At 39.8% G+C, this 21,579-nt stretch overlaps 1 protein-coding gene across 4 annotated transcripts in view; it reads right to left on the reverse strand.

The window, feature by feature from the left end:
* Positions 1 to 21,579, reverse strand: part of PTPRA (protein tyrosine phosphatase receptor type A) — a 164,100-nt gene that overhangs the window by 113,714 nt on the left and 28,807 nt on the right. For 3 of the 4 annotated variants that reach the window (XM_043478396.1, XM_043478395.1, XM_043478398.1), the window contains one exon: positions 3,271 to 3,352. The exons of the other annotated variant lie outside the window; for it this stretch is intronic. In XM_043478396.1, coding sequence (XP_043334331.1) covers positions 3,271 to 3,300 — 30 coding nt within the window. In that variant the 5' untranslated portion in view covers positions 3,301 to 3,352. Of the gene's footprint in view, positions 1 to 3,270; positions 3,353 to 21,579 lie in introns of those variants that run through there. 4 annotated transcript variants of the gene reach the window in all.

Below are 21,579 nucleotides of genomic sequence, written 5' to 3' on the forward strand. Positions count from 1 at the left end.
AAAATTCTTCAAGCTTGGCTTCAGCAGTAAGTGAACCCAGAACTTCCAGGTGTACAAGTTGGGTTTCAAAGAGGCAGAGGAACCAGAGATCAAACTGCTAACATTCGCTGGATTATGAAGAAAGCAAGGGAATTCCAGAAAAATGTCTACTTCTGCTTCATTGACTACGCTAAAGCCTTTGTGTGGACCACAACAAACTGGAAAATTCTTAAAGAGATGGGAGTACTGGACCACCTCACCTGCCTCCTGAGAAACCTGTATGCAGGTCAAGAAGCAACTGTTAGAACCAGATATGGAACAACAGATTGGTTCAAAATTGGGAAAGCAGTACGACAAGGCTGTATATTGTTACCCTGCTTACTTAAATTAAATGCAGAGTACATCATGTGAAATGCCAGGCTGGATGAATCACAAGCTGGAATCAACACTGCCAGGAGAAGTTATCAATAACCTCAGATTATGCACATGATACCACTCTAATGGCAGAAAGTGAAGAGGAACTAAAGAGCCTCTTGATTCAACATTCAAAAAACTAAGACCATGGCATCTGGTCTCATCACTTCATAGCAAATAGATGTGGAAAAAGTGGAAACAGTCACAGGTTTTATCTTGGGCTCCAAACTTACTGCAGATGGTGACTGCATCCATGAAATTAAAAGACACCTGCTCCTTGGAAGAAAAGCTATGACAAACCTAAACGGCATATTAAAAAGAAGAGACATCATTTTGCCGACAAAGGTCTATATACTCAAAGCTATGCTTTTCCAGTAGTTATGTACAGATGTGAGAGCTGGAAGGCTAAGTGCCAAAGAACTGACACTTTTGAACTATGGTGCTGAAGAAGGCTCTTGAGAGCCCCATAGCCTTTAAAGAGGTCCACTGGTCAATCCTAAAGGAAAGCAACCCTGAATATTCACTGGAAGGACTGATGCTGAAGCTCCTATACTCTGGCCCCTGATGTGAAGAGCTGACTCATTGGAAAAGACCCTGATGCTGAGAAAGATTGAAAGTAAAAGAAGGGGTTGGCAGAGGATGAGATGTTTAGATAATATCGCCAACTCAGTGGACATGAATATGAGGAAATTTCACAATATCATGAAGGACAGGGAAGGCTGGTATAATCTCCATGGAGTTGCAAGAGTTGGACATGACTTACCGACTGAACAATAACAATAACAATTCATAGTAACATTACTCACAACAGCCAAAAGGTATAGACAACCCAAATGTCCACTGAAGGATGAATAAACAAAATGTGGCATATATGCACAGCAGAAGATCATTTGGCCTTAAAAAGGATAGAAATTCTGATCCATGCTACAACATGAATAAACCTTGAAGATATTATACTAAGTGAAATAAGCTAGACACAAAATGACAAATACTGTGCGGTTCCACTTACATGTGTACCTAGAGTAGTCAAAGTAGTCAGGGAAAGCAGAATGTGGTTCCCAGGAATTCAGAAAAAGGGAAATGCGGAGTTAGCTATAAAGGGTACGGAATTTCAGTTGAGGAAGATGAAATTCTAGAGACTGCTGGTGGTGATGATGGCTGCACAACAATACAAATATACTTAATGTCAATGATTTGTACACTTTACAACTGATTAAAATGGTTTTTATGTTACGTATTTTTGTACAACAACAACAACAAAAATATGTATATGAATACTTTAACATGTAACACCTTTTCAGTGCTGCTCTCATTCCTTTTCCTTTTCCCAACTCCTGCCAGAAGAACCACTAGTCTGATTTCTATCATCATATCTCCTGGTAACCAAACTGTTATCTACTTTTTTGTGTGTCTGGCTTCTTATATATATCTGTGAGATTCATCCATATTGTTTTGCAGTCGTTCATTACTCTCTATTGCTGAGTACAATTCCATTGTATGAATGTATCACAATATATTCATCTTTTCACCCGTTTTTAGACATTTGATTATTTCTTTTTTTCTTTTTTTGCTATTATAAATAAAGCTATAGTGAATATTTACATGCAAATCTTTATGTAGACATATATTTTCATTTCTCAAGGGTAAATACCTAGGGGTAGAATTTCTGGATTATTGGATACATGTATGTTTAGCTTGTAGAAAACACTCAATGATTTTCCAAAATTACAGCGCTGCTTTACACTGCTGTTTAAAACTTGGAATGATGAGTAAGTTGATAATGAAAATTTACTTTTCCTTTTTAATACAAGTTGTTGTTTAATGCTACACAAACTGAGTACTGAATTCTTTGAAACTCTCAGTGCATCAGCTCTTCAACAAGGATCCATATCAGTGTCAACTAAAAAAAAATGCACAATGTGAGTTGTGAGTTAAGTTTTATTTGGAGCAAAATGACAATTATAACCTAGGAGGCAGCAATTCAGACAGCTCTGAGAAACCCTTCTGAAGAGGTGGTAGGAAGGCCAGTGTATTATGTGATTTTGGTAAAGGCAGAATATATGCAATCAGGCACACATTTCTGCAGAATGTTGCTGCCAGCCTCGTAAAGGTGACTGCTAGTCACAAGAAGCACATGTCACCATGAAAGATTTTAGTGCTTTTCTAGATGAGGAGATGCAAGAAGCAGGCTCATAAAATCTCCTGAAAATATCTAACTATCTGAAGGCCTGTTCTGCCAGTTCTTCCCAAAGCACAGAATGCCTCATTCCTGATCTCCACCCTGAATCCTTTCAGGGTGGGGTTGAAGGTCAAGGGTCTCAGCAAGTAATTTGATCCTTGCAGAGGTAAATGGCAAGTGCCAATTTGTAGTTGACATCAGGATCATCTCTGCTCTACCCACAGAAACTTTGATTCAACAAGGGCAGGACAGCAGGGTACAGACTTTGGTCTTTTATTTCTTAAAGCTCTTTAAGTGATCCTGGTTCATGACCAGGTTGAGAACCAGTGTCTTAACCAATGATAATTATAACATTTTTAAGCACACACACACACACAACCTGCTCTTGGGACTTCCCCGGTGATCCAGTGGCTAAGACTCTATGTTCCCAATGCAGGGTGCCTGGGTTAGATCCCTAGTAGAGAAGCTAGATCCCACAGGCCACAACTAGGAGTTCTCATGCTGCAACTCAAGATCCCGCATGCCGCAACTAAGACTTGACACAGCCAAATAAATAAATAAAAATATTCTGTTAAAAAAAAAAAAACTACTCTTATAGCTTGGAAATTAAATGGGAGTGGGAGAAAATCTGATTTCAGCTATATTTTGTGAAGACAATAACTTGGGTGACAAATGTTTCCTTGTACTTCAGGTTTTACCTCTTTAGCTACTTGAACTGCATCATCCATCAACACTCATTGGAATTCCATTAAAAACTTTTTTCAGTTGTGCCACCTGCAACTAAAGAAAAAACAACCTTTAGAAATATGAAACAGCCCTATTTAAAGAGCACTGGCTGTTCTGGGGGAGAGGGGTACACTCTACCAAGATATCTCACAGAGTTGTACTGAACATTCCAGGAGCCACAGCACAAAACTTCATCTTAAATAGTTAATTCAGATCACTGACGAGCTCATGAGAACTGAATTCAACAATATATTAGGTCCTTACTGTAGGAGACAGGACGGAACACCCCTCCCTTGTCCAAAAAGCTGGACTATTCCACGGTAGGGGTATTCATGTACCATAACGTTCCCACAGGGGACATCTGGCAATGTCTGAAGACAGTTTTAAATAACAAATCACAAGATGGCCCCTCCAAAACAAAGAATTATCCCCAAAAGCCAAAGCTGAAAACCCCAGCATTGGTCAAAAACACCCTCGGGTCCAACTTCTGCAACCTAAGTGTCTAGCTAAGTGTCCCAGGCCAAATCTATAAACCTCCTCAAGCCTCAGTTTTCTCCCTTGGAAAAAGACAATAGAGTCTGCATTCAATATTCTCTGCCTTTTCTAACTCCAGCTTGAACAGCTGGAAGTTCATGGTTCATGTACTATTGAAGCCTGGCTTGGAGAATTTTGAGCATTACTTTGCTAGCGTGTGAGACGAGTGCAATTGTGCAGTAGTCTGAACATTCTTTGGCATTGCCTTTCTTTGGGATAGGAATGAAAAGTGACCTTTTCCAGAGGAACCAGAGATCAAATTGCCAACATCTGTTGGATCATTGAAAAAGCAAGCGAGTTTCAGAAAAACATCTACTTCTGCTTTGTTGACTATGCCAAAGCCTTTGACTGTGTGGAAAATTCTTAAAGAGATGGTAATACTAGACCACCCTACCTGCCTCCTGAGAAATCGGTATGCAGGTCAAGAAGCAACAGTTAGATCTGTACGTGGAACTACAGATAGTTTTCAGATAGGGAAAGGAGTACTCAAGGCTGCATATTGTCACCCTGCATATTTAACTTATATGCAGAGTATATCATGAGAAATGCCAGGCTGGATGAAGCACAAACTGGAATCAACATCAGTTCAGTTCAGTTGCTTAGTCATGTCCGACTCTAAGATTGCCAGGAGAAATATCAACAACCTCAGATATGCAGATGACACCACGCTTATGGCAGAAAGCAAAGAAGAACTTAAGAGCCTCTTCACGAAAGTGAAAGAGAAGAGCAAAAAAGTTGGCTTAAAACTCAACATTCAGAAAACTAAGATCACGGCATACAATCTCATCACTTCATGGCAAATAGATGGGGTAACAATGGAAACAGTGAGAGACTTTATTTTTTGGTGTTCCAAAATCACTACAGATGGTTATTGGAACTGCGAAATTAAAAGACGCTTGCTCTTAGGAAGAAAAGCTATGACAAACCTAGACAGCATATTAAAAAGCAGAGACATGACTTTGCCAACAAAGGTCCGTCTAGTCAAAGCTATAGTTTTTCCAGTAGTCATGTACGGATGTGAGAGGTGGACTATAAAGAAAGCTGAGCGCCAAAGAATTGATACTTTTGAACTGTGATGTTGGAGAAGACTCTTGAGAGTCCTTTGGACCGCAAGGAGATCCAACCAGTCCGTCTTAAAGGAAATCAGTCCTGAATATTCATTGGAAGGACTGACGCTGAAACTGAAACTCCAATACTTTGGCCACGTGATGCAAAGAACTGACTCACTGGAAAAGACCCTGATGCTGGGAAAGGGTGAAGGCAAGAGAAGGGAATGACAGAGGATGAGATGGTTGGATGGCATCACCGACTCAATGGCCATGAGTCTGAGTAAACTCTGGGAGTTGGTGATGGGACAGGGAGGCCTGGCGTGCTTCAGTCCATGGTGTTGCAAGGAGTTGGACATGACTGAGCTGACCTGACTGAACCCATCAGAACAATGTCCACAAGCTGATCACGCCCCCTTTAAACAATTACTATAAAACATCTCACTATCTTGCTCAAGTTGGGACACATGGTTTTAAGGGCATTAGCCCACTATGGGCCCCTTTCCCTGGCAAGGTAATAAAGCTACCCTTTTCTACTTCACCCCAAATTTCGGCACCAGTGTACAGAGAAGCTGAGCTTTGGGGATCACTTTCCATTCTTTTGGGCATATACCAGAAGCAGAATTGCTGAATCATGTGGTAATTATATGTTTAATTTTTAAAAATATCTCCAAACTGTTTTCCACAGCTGCTATATACCACTTTACATTCCCACCAACAGTGCACAATGTTCTGATTTCCCCACATCCTCACCAACACTTGTTTTCTGGTTTGTTTGATAGTAGGCACCCTACTGATGTGAGCAGGACAGTCACTTTATGTCCTAGCAGACACAAAGTTTTACTGCTCAGAACCCTCTTCAAGAAGGGACTTCTTACTTAGTTGTGGAGACTGGTTAGCTGACAGCTTCCTTCCGTTAATCCCTTTAGAATTCACCTTAGTTTTCAAATAGAGGGTACCCTTTCCTCAGGACTGCCCCTAGCCAACGAGTGGACAATGTGGGGTGGTACAATGGCCTAGACCTTTCCAACCAATGAGGCAATTTGGCAATCTGGGCTGATAAGAGATTTTTTCACGTGTGCATTGCAGTCTGATGGCCTCCCATGCCCAACCTAATCTGTTCTGCTACTTCACAGGCATTACTCCTCAAAAAGCCCTTTGCTCTCCTACTCCATCTCAAGCTAATTCCTGGAGAACCCAATTGGCACATATATTAAGTGTACTATTTACACTGATGGAGTAACAAAAACCACTGGGGAAAAATAAGACTCCCAATTAAATAAACTAAAATGTTAACAATGGTGGGACCTCTGTACTATTTAAGTATTCCTCATTAGAGTTAGTTGCTCAGTCATGTCCAACTCTGTGTGACCCCATGGACTGTAGCCTGCCAAGTTCCTCTGTCCATGGAATTCTCCAGGCAAGAATACTGCAGTGGGTAGCCATTTCCTTCTCCAGGGGATCTTCCCAACCCAGGAACTGAACTGGGTCTCCTGCACTGCAGGCAGATTCTTCACCATCTGAGCCACCAGGGAAGTATTCCTTAACCACCATCTATTCCTTATACACAATAATAAAACCATTAGAAGATGCTATACTAAATTCTGTCCTAAGGAAATATTCTAATGGTAGTATAAATTGGTATATTTTGTACACTCTGTGTCCAAAATTTCACTAAGGAGTGAGTCATAAACAAATTGCTGGTGTTCTTAAAAAAAAAAAAAAAAAAGCACATGCCCAGGTACCAAGGAACTAAAAGATCAGGCATTGGGCTTTACAGACTTTTCATAGGGTTCCTCATTTGTTTATAAAGACTTTCAGAAGAGACAATGGAGCCTGTTCACTCACCCTCATGTTTTCATAGATGACATCAATGCCCCAGATAGGCGTAGGGAAGAACATTTGTTGGCCTTGTTTCTCAATGCCTATGTCCATTTCTCTTTCCAGCTAAAGGGGTAATATGTCTAAATGTAGGAAGTACAGTAAACATACAGTTCCAAAAAGGGTAAAGTAAGATTATCCTAAGAACTGTTCAAAATGTATCTCTTTCTATGAAAAATTGAGTGGTGGCATCTAATACGACCATTCCAGGCAGTTACCAAGTGCTGACTCCCTCAGCGCATGAACAGACACAAGCCTTTACCATCTTAAAGAACCTTTCAAATGAAATCTCTAATGCCTTCCATTCCCAGCTATCACTTTCTCCCCTTTCCTTTCCTGCCAATCTTCTCAATACTACACTTAGTGTCTCTTCTCCTCTACTTCACACCCTTTGACATACACTCTCACTTTGTCTCCACAGGAACTCCTCTTGATAAACAGTCAACAACAATCTTCAAAGAAGATTTCACAATCCTTATTTATACCACCAAATTGTGAATCTGACCACTGCCACAAGTCCCATCATTACTCAACCAGAATCAACAAGCTGGAATCAACATTACTGGGAGAAATATCAAGCAGCTCAGATATGCAGGTGATACCACCCTAATGGCAGAAAGCAAAGAGGAACTAAAGAGCTTCTTGATGAAGGTGAATGAGGAGAATGAAAAGGCTGGCTTAGAATTCAACATTCCAAAAACTAAGATCATGGTGATGCTAGCTCCTTGGAAGAAAAGCTATGACAAACCCAGCCTAAGCATATTACAAAGCAGAGACATCAATTTGTCAACAAAGGTCTGTATAGTTAAAGCTATGGTTTTTCCAACAGTCATGTATGGATGTGAGAGTTGGACTATAAAGAAGGCTAAGCACTGAAAAATTGATGCTTTCAAACTGTGGTGCTGGAAAAGACTCCTGACAGTTCCCTGGACAACATGGAGACCAAACTAAAGGAATCCTAAAGGAAATCAACCCTGAGTATTTATTGTAAGGACCGACGCTGAAGCTCTAATACTTTGGCCACCTGATGTGAAAAGCTGACTCACTGGAAAAGACCCTGATGATGAGAAGGAATAAGGGCAAGACGAGAAGGGGGTGACAGAGGATGAGATGGCTGGATGGCATCACCACCTCAATGGACATGAATTTGAGCAAATGCCGGGACATAGTGAAGGGCAGGAAAGACTTGTGTGCTGCAGTCCATGGTGTCATAAGAGTTGCACACAACTTAGTGACTGAACAATAGTGGATAAAAATCACCACCTATCCCAGGAATCAGCAAACCTTTTCTGTGAAGAGCCACACAGTAAACATTTGGCTTTGGAGGTCATACAGCCTCGTGTACACAGCCTGTCACAGTTACTCAGCTCTGCTGTTGTAGCATAAAAGCTGCAACAGACAAAAGGTTAAGTGCAGCTATAGTCCAATTTCATTTCAGAACACTGAAATTTGAATTTTACATAATATCCATTGTCATAAAATATCACTCTTCTTTTGATTTGACTTTTTCCAACCATTTAAGGATGTTAAAACAACTCTTAGTTTGTGGGCTGTGCAAAAACTATCAGTTTGCCAGCTCTGGTCTTTCCCCTTACCAAAGCCAGAGATCCTAGGTGTCCCAAATCCTTCTTATCCCTTAGTCACGAGAGTCAATCATTACCTCTAGTAAAGTACTTGTCACACACTATTCTAAGTGTTTATGGCCTCCTTCAACTGACAGTAAGATCCTTGAAGGTAAGAAATATGTCTGTTCTAAGACGACAGTTTCTTTTTAGTTTGGCTCATTCTTGAACTTAACAGTAACGTTTAAAGGAAAAAGAAAAACACAGCAAATTTTAAGATGCATTGTCTAAAGGCTCAGGCAAACGTGGAACATATTTATTAAGTACAAATAATAATGATCTTTATTCAGTGCTTCAGTAACTGCTCCATTTGTTTTCTGGGTGCTTTTTGTGCTTTCCAAGGCCTTGAAATGTTGTATGGGTCTTGAAACAATGAATTTGAGATGCCAATACAGTGGCTGGTTACCACTACAGCTGGGTCTATGAGCAGCCTTTATGCCTTCTACACACCTCTCCTTTCTAAGTGGCACCTTCAATCATAATCACATCTTCAAAGTCATTCAATTAAAGAAACAAAAACAAGGCATGGTAAAAGGAAAAAAAAATTAAAAGACATAACCAGACACATCTAAAAAAACAGCAGTTCAACAAAGATCATAATAATAACCATTTGTAAATGCTTAGTATGTGTTATGGAGAAGGCAATGGCAACCCACTCCAGTACTCTTGCCAGGAAAATCCCATGGACGGAGGAGCCTGGTAGGCTGCAGTCCATGGGGTCGCGAACAGTCGGACACGACTGAGAGACTTCACTTTCACTTTTCACTTTCACGCACTGGAGAAGGAAATGGCAACCCACTCCAGTGTTCTTGCCTGGAGAATCCCAGGGACGGCGGAGCCTGGTGGGCTGCCGTCTATGGGGTCGCACAGTCAGACACGACTGAAGTGACTTAGCAGCAGCAGCAGCAGTATGTGTTAGGCACTGTATCAAAGTATATAATGCACGGTATTTAACATATCTTCAAAACAAGCACAGAAAATAGATGCTTCATTTTGCAGATGAAGAAACTGTGGCACAGAACAGTTAAATAACTTGTCCACAGTCAAGCAACTGGTAGGTGACAAGACTGAGACTCAAACTGAGGTATGCTGGTTTAGTCGCTAAGTCATGTCTGACTCTGTCACCCCATGGATTATAGCCCACCAGGCTCCTCTGTCCATGGAATTTTCCAGGCAGAATACTGGAGTGGGCTGCGGTTTCCTTCTCCAACCGAGGCACATATGATTTCAAAATCTATGCTCTCACCACTGGTTGAATAGGGCCTATAACCAAGGTACATCAATATCCACTGGAGGAAAAGCTTCTTTCAGAAGGAAAGTTTCAAAGCTCTATTTGAAATGTACATACTTGTCATATAATTCCAAAACTCCTAAGTATGGTGCAATGTACACAGACAGTGAGGTTTTCTAATCACTGTCTGACTAAATAAATAAACTGGAAGAGTCTATTCCTTGGTATAGCAGAACTTCTTACTCTAAAGATGGGAAACAAAATCTTATGGCAAATTAGAACACTCCCATGGTTCCATTTCCTACTGTTAACAGAGCCATTATCAGGAAGTCCCATGCTTACTATAGCAACCACTGGTCTTGCTATTCACCAAGTTTCTGCCTTTTTGCTTCCTCAGGAAACAGACAAGAAAACCAGGCTCCTGATGCTTTTTAAAAGAGGAAGCTGCCATTTAAAACTGAAAATTAACAAATGAATATGTAAAAGTAATTTTATATTTTGGATGACACCCAATATTTCCGTATATTAAACTCAATCTTTAAAGCACACAATCTTATCTTTTTTTATCTTCAAATAAACCTCTTTCAAGTGCACACAATTGTGGTAGAATTCAGTTCCTTGCAGTTGTAGGACAATGGGCCCTATTTCTTTGTTACTTCTTATTCAACTGTTGCAGAAAGGGGCATGAGAGAATGGTCACATCCTAGGTCTTAGGGAAGAGTCCCTGGGATAGGCCGCTAAGTGAGAGTCCTTGGCTTTGTACAGGGAAGAATTTAAGAGCAAGTCGGAAGCAGAGTGAAAACAGATTTATTCAGGGAGACTCACACCCCACAGATAGAATACAGGCTTGTATCAGAAGGCTACAGGGTCCTAGGAGATACACATTCCACAGACAGGAGGTGGCCCATCTCAGAAGGTGAGATAAGAGTGGTTAGTTTTCATGGGCTCGGTAACTCCAACTACTGGGGGGAAGAAGTAGGGATTTCCAGGAATTGGGCCACTGCCCACTTTTTGGCCTTTTATGGCCAGCCTTTGAACTGTCCTGGTGCTGGTGGGTGTGTTATTTAGCATAATACATTATAATGAGCATACAATGAGGCTCAAGGTCTACTGTAAATCATCTTATGCCATCTTGGGCTTAGTTGGTTCTAACCAGTTTTTCTCATATCCTCAATGGCTGTGTCATTCTTTAACAGTTGGGCGCTGCCCACTTCCCTCCTATCTCACAAGGGCCATTCTCAGCTGTTAGAGATCATCTGCAATTCTTGTCATATGGACTCTTTCATCTTCAAAGTCAGCAATGGAAAAATCTCCCTCTAATTCAATTCTTCTCACGTTTTAACTTAACCGACTCTTTCTTGCTCTGACTCTGGATCTGAATTTTAAGGCTCCATATGATTAAGTTAGGCCTTTCTGCATAAGCTCCCTTTTTATTGACTCAAAGTCACTTTATTAGTAACTTGATCGCATCTTTAGTATCTCTTTTGTAATGTAACATTAAGCACTGAAATAAAATTTCAGCAAATTCACAGGTCCAGTCCACATTCAAGAGAAGGAAATTCTACACAAGTGGGGGTCACAGGGGGTCATTTTAGGGTTCTATAAACCAAAGATAGACAAAGACTTCTTAGATTGGACATAAAAAGCATTAATCATTTTTAAAAAGTAATTAATCTGTGGCTTCCCTGGTGGTTCAGTGGTTAAGAATTCACCTTGCAATGCAAGGTCACTGGTTCGATACCCAATCTGGGAAGATCCTACATGCTTTGGGGCAATGTGCCACAACCAATGAGTATGTACTCGGGAGTCCACAAGCGGCAACTACTGAAGCCATGCACCACGACTACTGAGCTCACATGCCTAGAGTCCAAGCCCTGCAACAACAGAAGTCATCACAATGAGAAGCCCTTGCATGGCAACTAGAGTAGCCCCACCTCGCAGCAACTAGAGAAAGCCCACGTGCAGCAACAAAGACTTCAGCATAACCAAAATAAATAAATAGATATTTTTTCAAGTGATAATTTGAACTTCATCAAAATTACAACTTTCTGCTCTTTGAGAAACACCACTGAACTCAGTTCAGTTACTCAGTCAAGTCCGACTTTTTGCGACCCCGTGAACCACAGCACGCCAGGCCTCCCTGTCCATCACCAACTACCGGAGTTTACTCAAATCCATGTCCATTGAGTCGGTGATGCCATCCAACCATCTCATCCTCTGTCGTCCCCTTCTCCTCCTGCCCTCAATCTTTCCCAGCACCAGGTTCTTTTCAAATCAGTTAGCTCTTCACATCAGGTGGCCAAAATATTGGAGTTTCAGCTTCAACATCAGTCCTACCAATGAACACCCAGGCCTGATCTCCTTTAGGATGGACTGGTTGGATCTCCTTGCAGTCCAAGGGACTCTCAAGAGTCTTCTCCAACACCATAGCTCAAAAGCATCAACTCTTTGGCGCTCAGCTTTCTTTATAGTCCAACTCTCACATCCATACATGACCACTGGAAAAACCATAGCCTTGACTAGACGGACCTTTGTTGGCAAAGTCATGTCTCTGCTTTTTAATATGCTGTCTAGGTTGGTCATAACTTTCCATCCAAGGAGTAAGCATCTTTTAATTTCATGGCTGCAATCACCATCTGCAGTGATTTTGGAGCCCAGAAAAATAAAGTCAGCCACTGTTTTCTACTGTTTCTCCATCTATTTGCCATGAAGTGATGGGACCAGATGCCATGATCTTAGTTTTCCGAATGCTGAGCTTTAAGTCAACTTTTTCACTCTCCTCTTTCACTTTCATCAAGAGGCTCTTTAGTTCTTCTCTACTTTCTGCCATAAGGGTGGTGTCATTTGCATATCTGAGGTTATTGATATTTCTCCCGGCAATCTTGATTTCAGCTTGTGCTTCTTCCAGCCCAGAGTTTCTCATGATGTACTCTGCATATAAGTTAAATAAGCAGGATGACAATATACAGCCTTGACGTACTCCTTTTCCTATTTGGAACCAGTCTGTTGTTCCATGTCCAGTTCTAACTGTTGCTTCCTGACCTACATACAGATTTCTCAAGAGGCAGGTCAGGTGGTCTGGTATTCCCATCTCTTTCAGAATTTTCCACAGTTTGTGGCGATCCACATAGTCAAAGGCTTTGGCATAGTCAATAAAGCAGAAATAGATGTTTTTCTGGATCTCTCTTGCTTTTTCAATGATCCAGTGGATGTTGGCAATTTGATCTCTGGTTCCTCTGCTTTTTCTAAAACCAGCTTGAACATCTGGTAATTCATGGTTCACATTATTGTTGAAGCCTGGCTTGGAGAATTTTGAGCATTACTTTACTAGCATTTGAGATGAGTGCAACTGTGCAGTAGTTTGAGCATTCTTTGGCATTGCCTTTCTTAGGGACTGGAACGAAAACTGACCTTTCCCAGTCCTGTGGCAAATTGCTGAGTTTTCCAAATTTGCTGGCATATTGAGTGCAGCACTTTCACAACATCATCTTTTAGGATTTGAAATAGCTCAGCTATAATTCCATCACCTCCACTAGCTTTGTTCATAGTAACGCTTCCTAAGGCCCACTTGACTTCACATTCCAGGATGTCTGGCTCTAGCTGAGTGATCACACCATCGTGATTATCTGAGTCATGAAGATCTTTTTTGTACTGTTCTTCTGTGTATTCTTGCCACCTCTTCTTAATATCTTCTGCTTCTGTTAGGTCCATACCATTTCTGTCCTTTATTGAGTCCATCATTACAAGAAATGTCCCTTGGTATCTCTAATTTTCTTGAAGAGATCTCTAGTCTTTCCCTTTCTATTGTTTTCCTCCATTTCTTTGCACTGATCGATGAGGAAGGCTTTCTTATCTCTCCTTGCTATTCTTTGGAACTCTGCATTCAAATGGGTATATCTTTCCTTTTGTCCTTTGCTTTTTGCTTCTCTTCTTTTCACAGCTATTTGTAAGGCCTCCTCAGACAGCCATTTTGCTTTTTTACATTTCTTTTTCTTGGGGATGGTCTTCCTCCCTGTCTCCTGTACAATGTCACGAACCTCTGTCCATAGTTCAACAGGCACTCTATCAGATCTAGTCCCTTAAATCTATTTCTTACTTCCACTGTATAATAGTTAGGGATTTGATTCAGGTCATACCTGAATGGTCTAGTCGTTTTCCCTACTTTCTTCAATTTAAGTCTGAATTTGGCAATAAGGAGTTCATGATCTGAGCCACAGTCAGCTCCTGGTCTTGTTTTTGCTGACTGTACAGAGCTTCTCCATCTTTGGCTGCAAAGAATATAATCAATTTGATTTCGGTGTTGACCCTCCGGTGATGTCCGTGTGTAGAGTCTTCTCTTGTGTTGTTGGAAGAGGGTGTTTGCTATGACCAGTGTGTTCTCCTGGCAAAACTCTATTAGCCTTTGCCCTGCTTCATTCTGTACTCCAAGGTTAAATTTGCCTGTTACTCCAGGTGTTTCTTGACTTCCTACTTTTGCATTCCAGTCCCCTATAATGAAAAGGACATCTTTTTTGGGTGTTAATTCTAGAAGGTTTTGTAGGTCTTCATAGAACCGTTCAACTTCAGCTTCTTCGGCATTACTGGTTGGGGCATAGACTTGGATTACCATGATATTGAATGGTTTTCCTTGGAAACAAACAGAGATCACTCTGTTGTTTTTGAGATTGCATCCAAGTACTGCATTTCAGACTCTTTTGTTGACTATGATGGCTATTCAATTTCTTCTAAGGGATTCTTGCCCACAGTGGTATATATGATGGTTATCTGAGTTAAATTCACCCATTCCAATCCATTTTAGTTCACCGATTCCCATTTTAGTTCACCGATTCCTAAAATGTTGACGTTCACTTTTGCCATTTTCTGTCTGATCAATTCCAATTTGCCTTGATTCATGGACCTAACACTCCAGGTTCCTATGCAACATTGCTCTTTATCACATCAGATCTTACTTCCATCACCAGGCACATCCACAACTGGGTGTTGTTTTTGCTTTGGCTCTGTCTCTTCATTCTTTCTGGAGTTATTTCTCCACTGATCTCCAGTAGCACCTACTGACCTGGGGAGTTCATCTTTCAGTGTCCTATCTTTTTGCCTTTTCATACTGTTCATGGGGTTCTCAAGGCAGGAATACTGAAGTGGTTTGCCATTCCCTTCTCTAGTGGACCACATTTTGTCAGAACACTCCACCATGATCTGTCCGTCTTGGGTGGCCTTACACAGCATGACTCATAGTTTCACTGAGTTAGACAAGACTGTGGTCCATGTGATACCTTAACATTAACTAATGCTAAATATGCTTTCACTTGTAAACCTTGTTAATACTTTCTGAGGGATAGAGGGGATAGAAGGAAAGTTTCAGTTGCCACAATCTGTCCTTAACTTTAACTTAGACAAATATTTATGGAGCTCCTACTATGTGTTAGATACAGGTATAAATATTCTTTTACTACAGGGCCTTAATCATGGATGTTTCCCCAGCACCTATCACAAGCAACTTTGGTTTTAATGATGTGGTAAATGAGACTCAAGTGATGAACAAATAAACAAGTAGTAGATGGGCAAGGTAATTTCAGAGCACAATAATCACTATGGAGAAAATAGAACAAAATTAATACCACAAACTATGCAGCTGTTTACAAATGTGGAGATTTCTTATCAGCAGAGTCAAGTGACACCATCAGCATGGCTTGGTGGTAAAGAAGCTATCTCTGTAGGCAGATATGTTGGGTTCACAATCCTGCCTCCCTCACTCCCTGTGTGGCTCTGAATAAATTATTTAACCTTCCCCGCTTCTCCTCTTTCCCATCCTCTTAACGGTATCTATCCCGCATGAGGTGAATCGAAGATTACAGAGTTGATATGTGAAATGTTTGGTGCTATGCCTGGCAACCCAGGAAGCGGCTGGTAACTGTTAGTAATCATTACCGTTGGTCATGTTAAGAAAACTTAGGGACCAGAAAAACAAGCAGCAATTCAAAAATTATAAGAAAACTTTTGTTTACTTGCTTTCTGATTTTTAAACATTGACAAATGTAGTAGTATTTGCTTCCTGTAAAAGTCTCAAGCAATATTCAAGTTGTATTAAGTGAAAAGTGAAAGTCTGCCATATTTTCATTTGCCTTTCCTGGTTCAATATTGGATCAATAGTTCACACAGTTACTGACATTTGTATTTATTTGGTAAACTGTCTTTGCCCATTTTTCTAATAGAGTATTAGTCTGTTTCTTTTCTGTAGCTACTCTTTGATACTAGGATGATATTAACCCTTTCCTGACACACTGTTGCAAAAATCTGCAGTTCATCATCTAGTTTTGCTTATATTATCTTTTTAAGCAGTCACATTTTATGCAACCTTTTCTTTCTTGATTTTGGCCTTGTGTAATGCTTTACCTTAAATAAAGATGAGTAAACTATCTGATTTTAGTAAGATCTGCAAGTTAAGAAACATTTTTACATGTTTTAATGTTTAGAAAAAATAGAGTAATATTTCATGATACGAAAACTATATGAAATTCAAACTCCAATGTCCACAAATAATATCAGACACAGTTGTACTCATTCATTTACATGTTGGCTATTTATGGCTAGCTTCATCATTACAACAGCAGAATCAAACAGCTCCTTGTATATGCGGTGCTCAGAGAGTCACACTGCTATTCAGTGTACCACAAATCACAGTGACCAAGTTACAAGTCAACAGCCTTTTGCCGATATTCACATATCGGCATACTGCGATAGTTTTTTTGTTTTAATTACCAGTACACAGCTGTCAAGTTAAAATAAGAAAAGAGAAAAGTGGATTCTTTTCAACGCACAGTGGACAGTGTGGATTATTTTGCTATCAAGTCAGATGAGAAAACATTGTTTATTATGCAATGATACTATAGCTTGTGGTAGAAGAATTCAATATATATAAACATTACCAGACTAAGTAGTCATCTCAATATTCCCAATTCACAGGAAAGCAATGGTCAAAAAAAGTAGAAAATCTAAAAAAAAAAAGGTAGAAAATCTGAAGTAGACTATCTCATCACAGCAGAATTTCTGGAAGAACGGGAAGGAGTATAAAAAAAAAAAAATTAAGCTGCAACAAAAGTAAATTTCCAAGAAGCTCATTTGTTAGCCAAGCAAGGAAACTAATTTTGCTAATTGTGAGTTAGTAAAAAGCACCTAGGAGTTCCCTGGCGGTCTGGTGGTTAGGATTCTGTGCTTCCACTGCTGGGGTCCTGGTTCAATCCCTGGTCGGGAAACTGAGATTCTACAAGCCACCTGGCATGACCAAAAATAAAAGCAAAATAAAATAATGCTTGACTGCCGGAGTTCAAGAAATGTATTCAGAGAAACTAAGCTTGAGATTATTATTAGCCTTTCAGCAAAACCAGCTGCTCCAAAGGTTGAAGACAATGGGAATAAAATTGGTCATCTTTTTTTATTTTTAAATAAATGAAATAAATCATTTATTTCAAGTAAATTACCCTGTCAGTTGATGAGTTAGATGTTACTAATACAGCTCACTTACTGTTGTTCACTCAAGGAATTAATGCCAAGTTTAAAGTATTTGAAGAATTAGCTTCTATGAATAGTCTGTGTGGTGAGAAACTGAGGAAATACTAATTTGGAACAAGCTGAGGTAGAAAGATGAGTTATAACTGGTGATGTTTGTAAAAATATATATGGAGTAGAAAAAGGCTTAGTTGGATAACTTAGAAAGCTTGTGAAGATGTAAGGTGGCTGTTTATTATTTTTCATCAGCAGGTACTATGGAAAACATCTAAATTTATCATGTTACTGAATGAACCAACAGTGTCAATGGTGAACTTTATTTGCTGTCAAGGGCTAAATCACTGTCAGCAACAGAAGCAGAATAACCTGTCTTGCCTGCTCATGCAGGAGTTTTATGGCTTAACTGTAAAGTTTTACTGTGATAAAATTTTTTTAAAGCTCAGGACTGAGATTCTGGTTTCAGAACACTAAGACCTTTTCAGTCACTATTATCACTGATGGCTTTGAAACTTAGCTTCTGTTGCAGGTTTTATAATATTTAATAAATTCAACCTAACATTATAGGGCAGAACTGGACTTACATGTGAAATCTAAACTATAGTTAATTCATTTAGACAAAAACTATTATTTAAATTATAAGTAATGTCAAGCTGTTTTATATACTTCCAGTGCTGTCAAAAAGTTAAAAAGTGAGATCTCAATTCTCAATAAATTTGCAGTGAATACATATTTTTAGATTAAATTAAATTATAATTCTGGAAGCATTTTTAAGACTTTAAGGCAAGTGCAAAGAAAATTTCCATGTCTCAAAATCTATTTAACAGTGCATTTATGGCACTGACATCTAACCTTCAATTGGAAGTAATTAATCTACAATGTAATGATACACTAAAAGGCAAATACTAAGAGAAAACTACAATATAATTCTATAAATGCTTCCCAACGGATTAATATGCTCAATTAAAATCATATGCTTGTGGGCTGATATCAATTGGCTATACATCTGTGTGAAGATATTTCCAAAGATGAAATTCATAAAATCTCATTATAGATCAGCAATAATAGATGAACATTTGCAATCAATTCTGATGACAGGAAACACTAACTCTGAACCCCAATTAAGGAAAATGTATCACCATTTTTCTCATTAGTGTACTTAGTATTACAAAAAGTGTACTCAGTAGTAACAGTAATTATTATTACTATTATATTTGAATTTCATCAGTAATGAATTTGTGGAAACATATTTTCTCTCTTGTTATAAAGTACCTACATAGAGCCTCAATTCTGCTTTTTGGACTGCAAAATCTAAAATGTTTACTCTCTGGCTCTTCATAGAAATTGTCTGATGATCATGCTTTGGAGAAAGGTTTTCTTTAGCCTAAGCATATAAAAGCACTACCTCTCTTTCTTCCAGGGACAGGTAAAAACTTTTATCCAACACAAACAGGACCTGGGCCTGGTTGGTTACCTGAAAAAACACAGTAAACCAGGTAGTCAAAATAAATATATGTATGTAACTTAAATATCTGATTTTTACTTAAACCCATTTACCTTCATACATAGCATTTTCTTTAAGTACAGATATGCTAATTAATGCTTCACATGTTCTTTCCTGCATAGATCATCATGTTCCTAATACATACCTATGATTTTAAATTTCAATTTCTTTAGAGTGGAACAAAAACTTAGACATCTGTGAGACAACTGAGCACAGAAGCATTAGTAAGATTATCATGGTTCTTCCCCTTAATCTTTTAAAGTATTAATGCCCAAAACTAGTAAGAAAGTGGGGGACTAGTAAGAAAAAGGGAGGAAGGGACTAGTATTTATCCAATTCTTCCAAGATCTTCAACTTAACTTTCTTAAAAACAACTATTTTTATATAGTTCATTGGTTTATATAATATTTAATTAGGTTACTGTAAGTGTAACTGGCAGGTTTAGGAAACACTGATCCCTGAAAGTATAAATTCCACTAGTGACTGCAGAAGGCAAGGCATACTCGAGAGCAGTCTATCAGCCCGGAGAGGGCAATGGCGCCCCACTCTAGTACTCTTGCCTAGAAAATCCGATGGATGGAGGAGCCTGGTAGGCTGCAGTCCATGGGGTCGCTGAGTCGGACATGACTGAGCGACTTCACTCTCACTTTTCACTTTCATGCATTGGAGAATGAAATGGCAACCCACTCCAGCCTGGAGAACATCCCAGGGACGGCGGAGCCTGGCGGGGTGCCGTCTATGGGGTCACACAGAGTCGGACACGATTGACGCAACTTACCAGCAACAGCAGCAGTCTATCAGCCATGAGTGTTCGGATTATTTTAAGAATCGCTCAGTATATTCTAAAGAATGAAAAGTATGACTGGGAATTCCCTGGTGGTCCACTATAGGGGGCACAAGTCCTAACATGGTTGAGGAACTAAGGCTCTGCATGATGCGTGGCACAGTCAAAGAAAAAAAAAAGTCTAGTTAATTCAGTATTATGCATACTAATTTAGCATATTAAAAAGCAGAGACATTACTTTGCCAACAAAGGTCCGTCTAGTCAAGGCTATGGTTTTTCCAGTAGTCATGTATGGATGTGAGAGTTGGACTACAAAGAAAGCTGAGTGCCGAAGAATTGATGCTTTTGAATTGTGGTGTTGGAGAAGACTCTTGAGAGTCCCTTGGACAGCAAGGAGATCCAACCAGTCCATCCTAAAGGAGATCAGGCCTGGGTGTTCATTGGTAGGACTGATGTTGAAGCTGAAATTCCAATACTTTGGCCACCTGATGTGAAGAGCTGACTCATTTGAAAAGACCCTGATGCTGAGAAAGACTGAAGGCAGGAGAAGAAGGGGACAGAGGATGAGATGGTTGGATGGCATCACCGACTCAATGGACATGAGTCTGGGTAAGCTCTGGAAGTTGGTGTTGGACAAGGAGGCCTGGCATGCTGCAGCTCATGAGGTTGCAAAGAGTCGGACACAACTGAGCGACTGAGCATGGTCTAAATTACCAATCTTTATATATTTTCCTCCAAAATAGCCTACTGTTGCAGGACCACTCACTGAATACTCCATTCTTCTCGTCCAGATTTTTAAAAATTTTTATTTATCTAGTATTTATTATTGTGGCTGCACTGGATCTTCACTGAAGTGCACGGGCTCTGTGATGCAGCATGCAGGCTTTTCTATAGCTTGCAGTGCACAGATTCTGTTGTTGCAGAGCACAGGCCCAGCAGTTACAGCGCGTGGGCTCCCAATTTGTGGCATCTCGTTAATTTTTACATGTTATTTTTATCACATTCTAAATTCCCAACATACCCAGGTCTGTTTCTGAACTTACTGTTCTGCTCTAAACACTTGTTTTGTCTATTCTAACACAAATGCCATGCTCCCTTAAATACCTTTAACCTTCTGATATGTTACTATCTGGAGGGTCAAATGTCACATACCCTCCCCACTTCTACTGACCTCCAACTACTGTTCTTTTTCGAAGTTTTTTAAACTTTTTTCAACTACTGAATTCATCCTTCCAAATGAACCATCCATGCAATTTTTTTAAGCTCTAGAAAGGCTCACCCCACTGCTTACAAAAAATTTGCATTAAATCTGTAGAATAACTTGGGAAGCACTGACATCTATATAATATCTTTATAATACTTTATTAGTCTCTCACATTCAGGAACACAGCACCAATACTGAATTTATCTATCTCTCAAAAAATCCTTTATATTCTTTAAAAAGTTTTCATTTTTTCACATTAGTTTTACATACTTTTATTAAGCTAATTTGTAGTCTGCCCTATCACATAATTTTTTAAAATTTAAAATTCTACTGGTGTAGCATTTAACACAGTTTTCTAAACTAATTTTATTTATTTTTGTCTGGCTAGGTCTTGGTTGCTGTGCGGGCTTTTCTCTAGCTGTGACAGGCGGAGGCTGCTCTGGGCACAGTGCGCAGGCGTCTCCTTACAGCGGCCTCTGGAGTGGGGCACGGGCTCTAGAGCGGGCCTCAGTAGCCGCAGCACGCGGGCTCAGTAGCTACGGCTCCCAGGCTCTAGAGTACAGGCTGAGTAATGTAGTGCAAGGGCTTAGATGCTCCTCGGCATGTGGGATCCTCCTGGATCTGGGCTGGAACCTTGTCTCCTGTACTGGCAGGCAGATTCTTTGCCACTAAACCACTAGGGAAGCCCTTTAACACAGTTTATAAAGGATTAAGTTTTGTACGAATAGGTCATTCTCACTTCTTTACCTTTCTCCATTCACACCCCTCCGAACACAATGTGTCTCATTCACCTCTGAAATCTTAGCACCTACCTAGTATGTAGCAATCAGTCAAACAATTACTGTTTCCCAAACTGACAAATATCTTACTAAATGTTTAAAAGGGAGAAGAAAGCACATGATTTATTCACTCGGGATAGGGATGAGATTCCTAAATCCTCTACCACCCTTGTTAACCTAAAAAGCAGTACATATG

Source organism: Cervus canadensis, chromosome 10 (genome assembly GCF_019320065.1).
Source record: "Cervus canadensis isolate Bull #8, Minnesota chromosome 10, ASM1932006v1, whole genome shotgun sequence".
Classification (NCBI taxonomy): domain Eukaryota; kingdom Metazoa; phylum Chordata; class Mammalia; order Artiodactyla; family Cervidae; genus Cervus; species Cervus canadensis.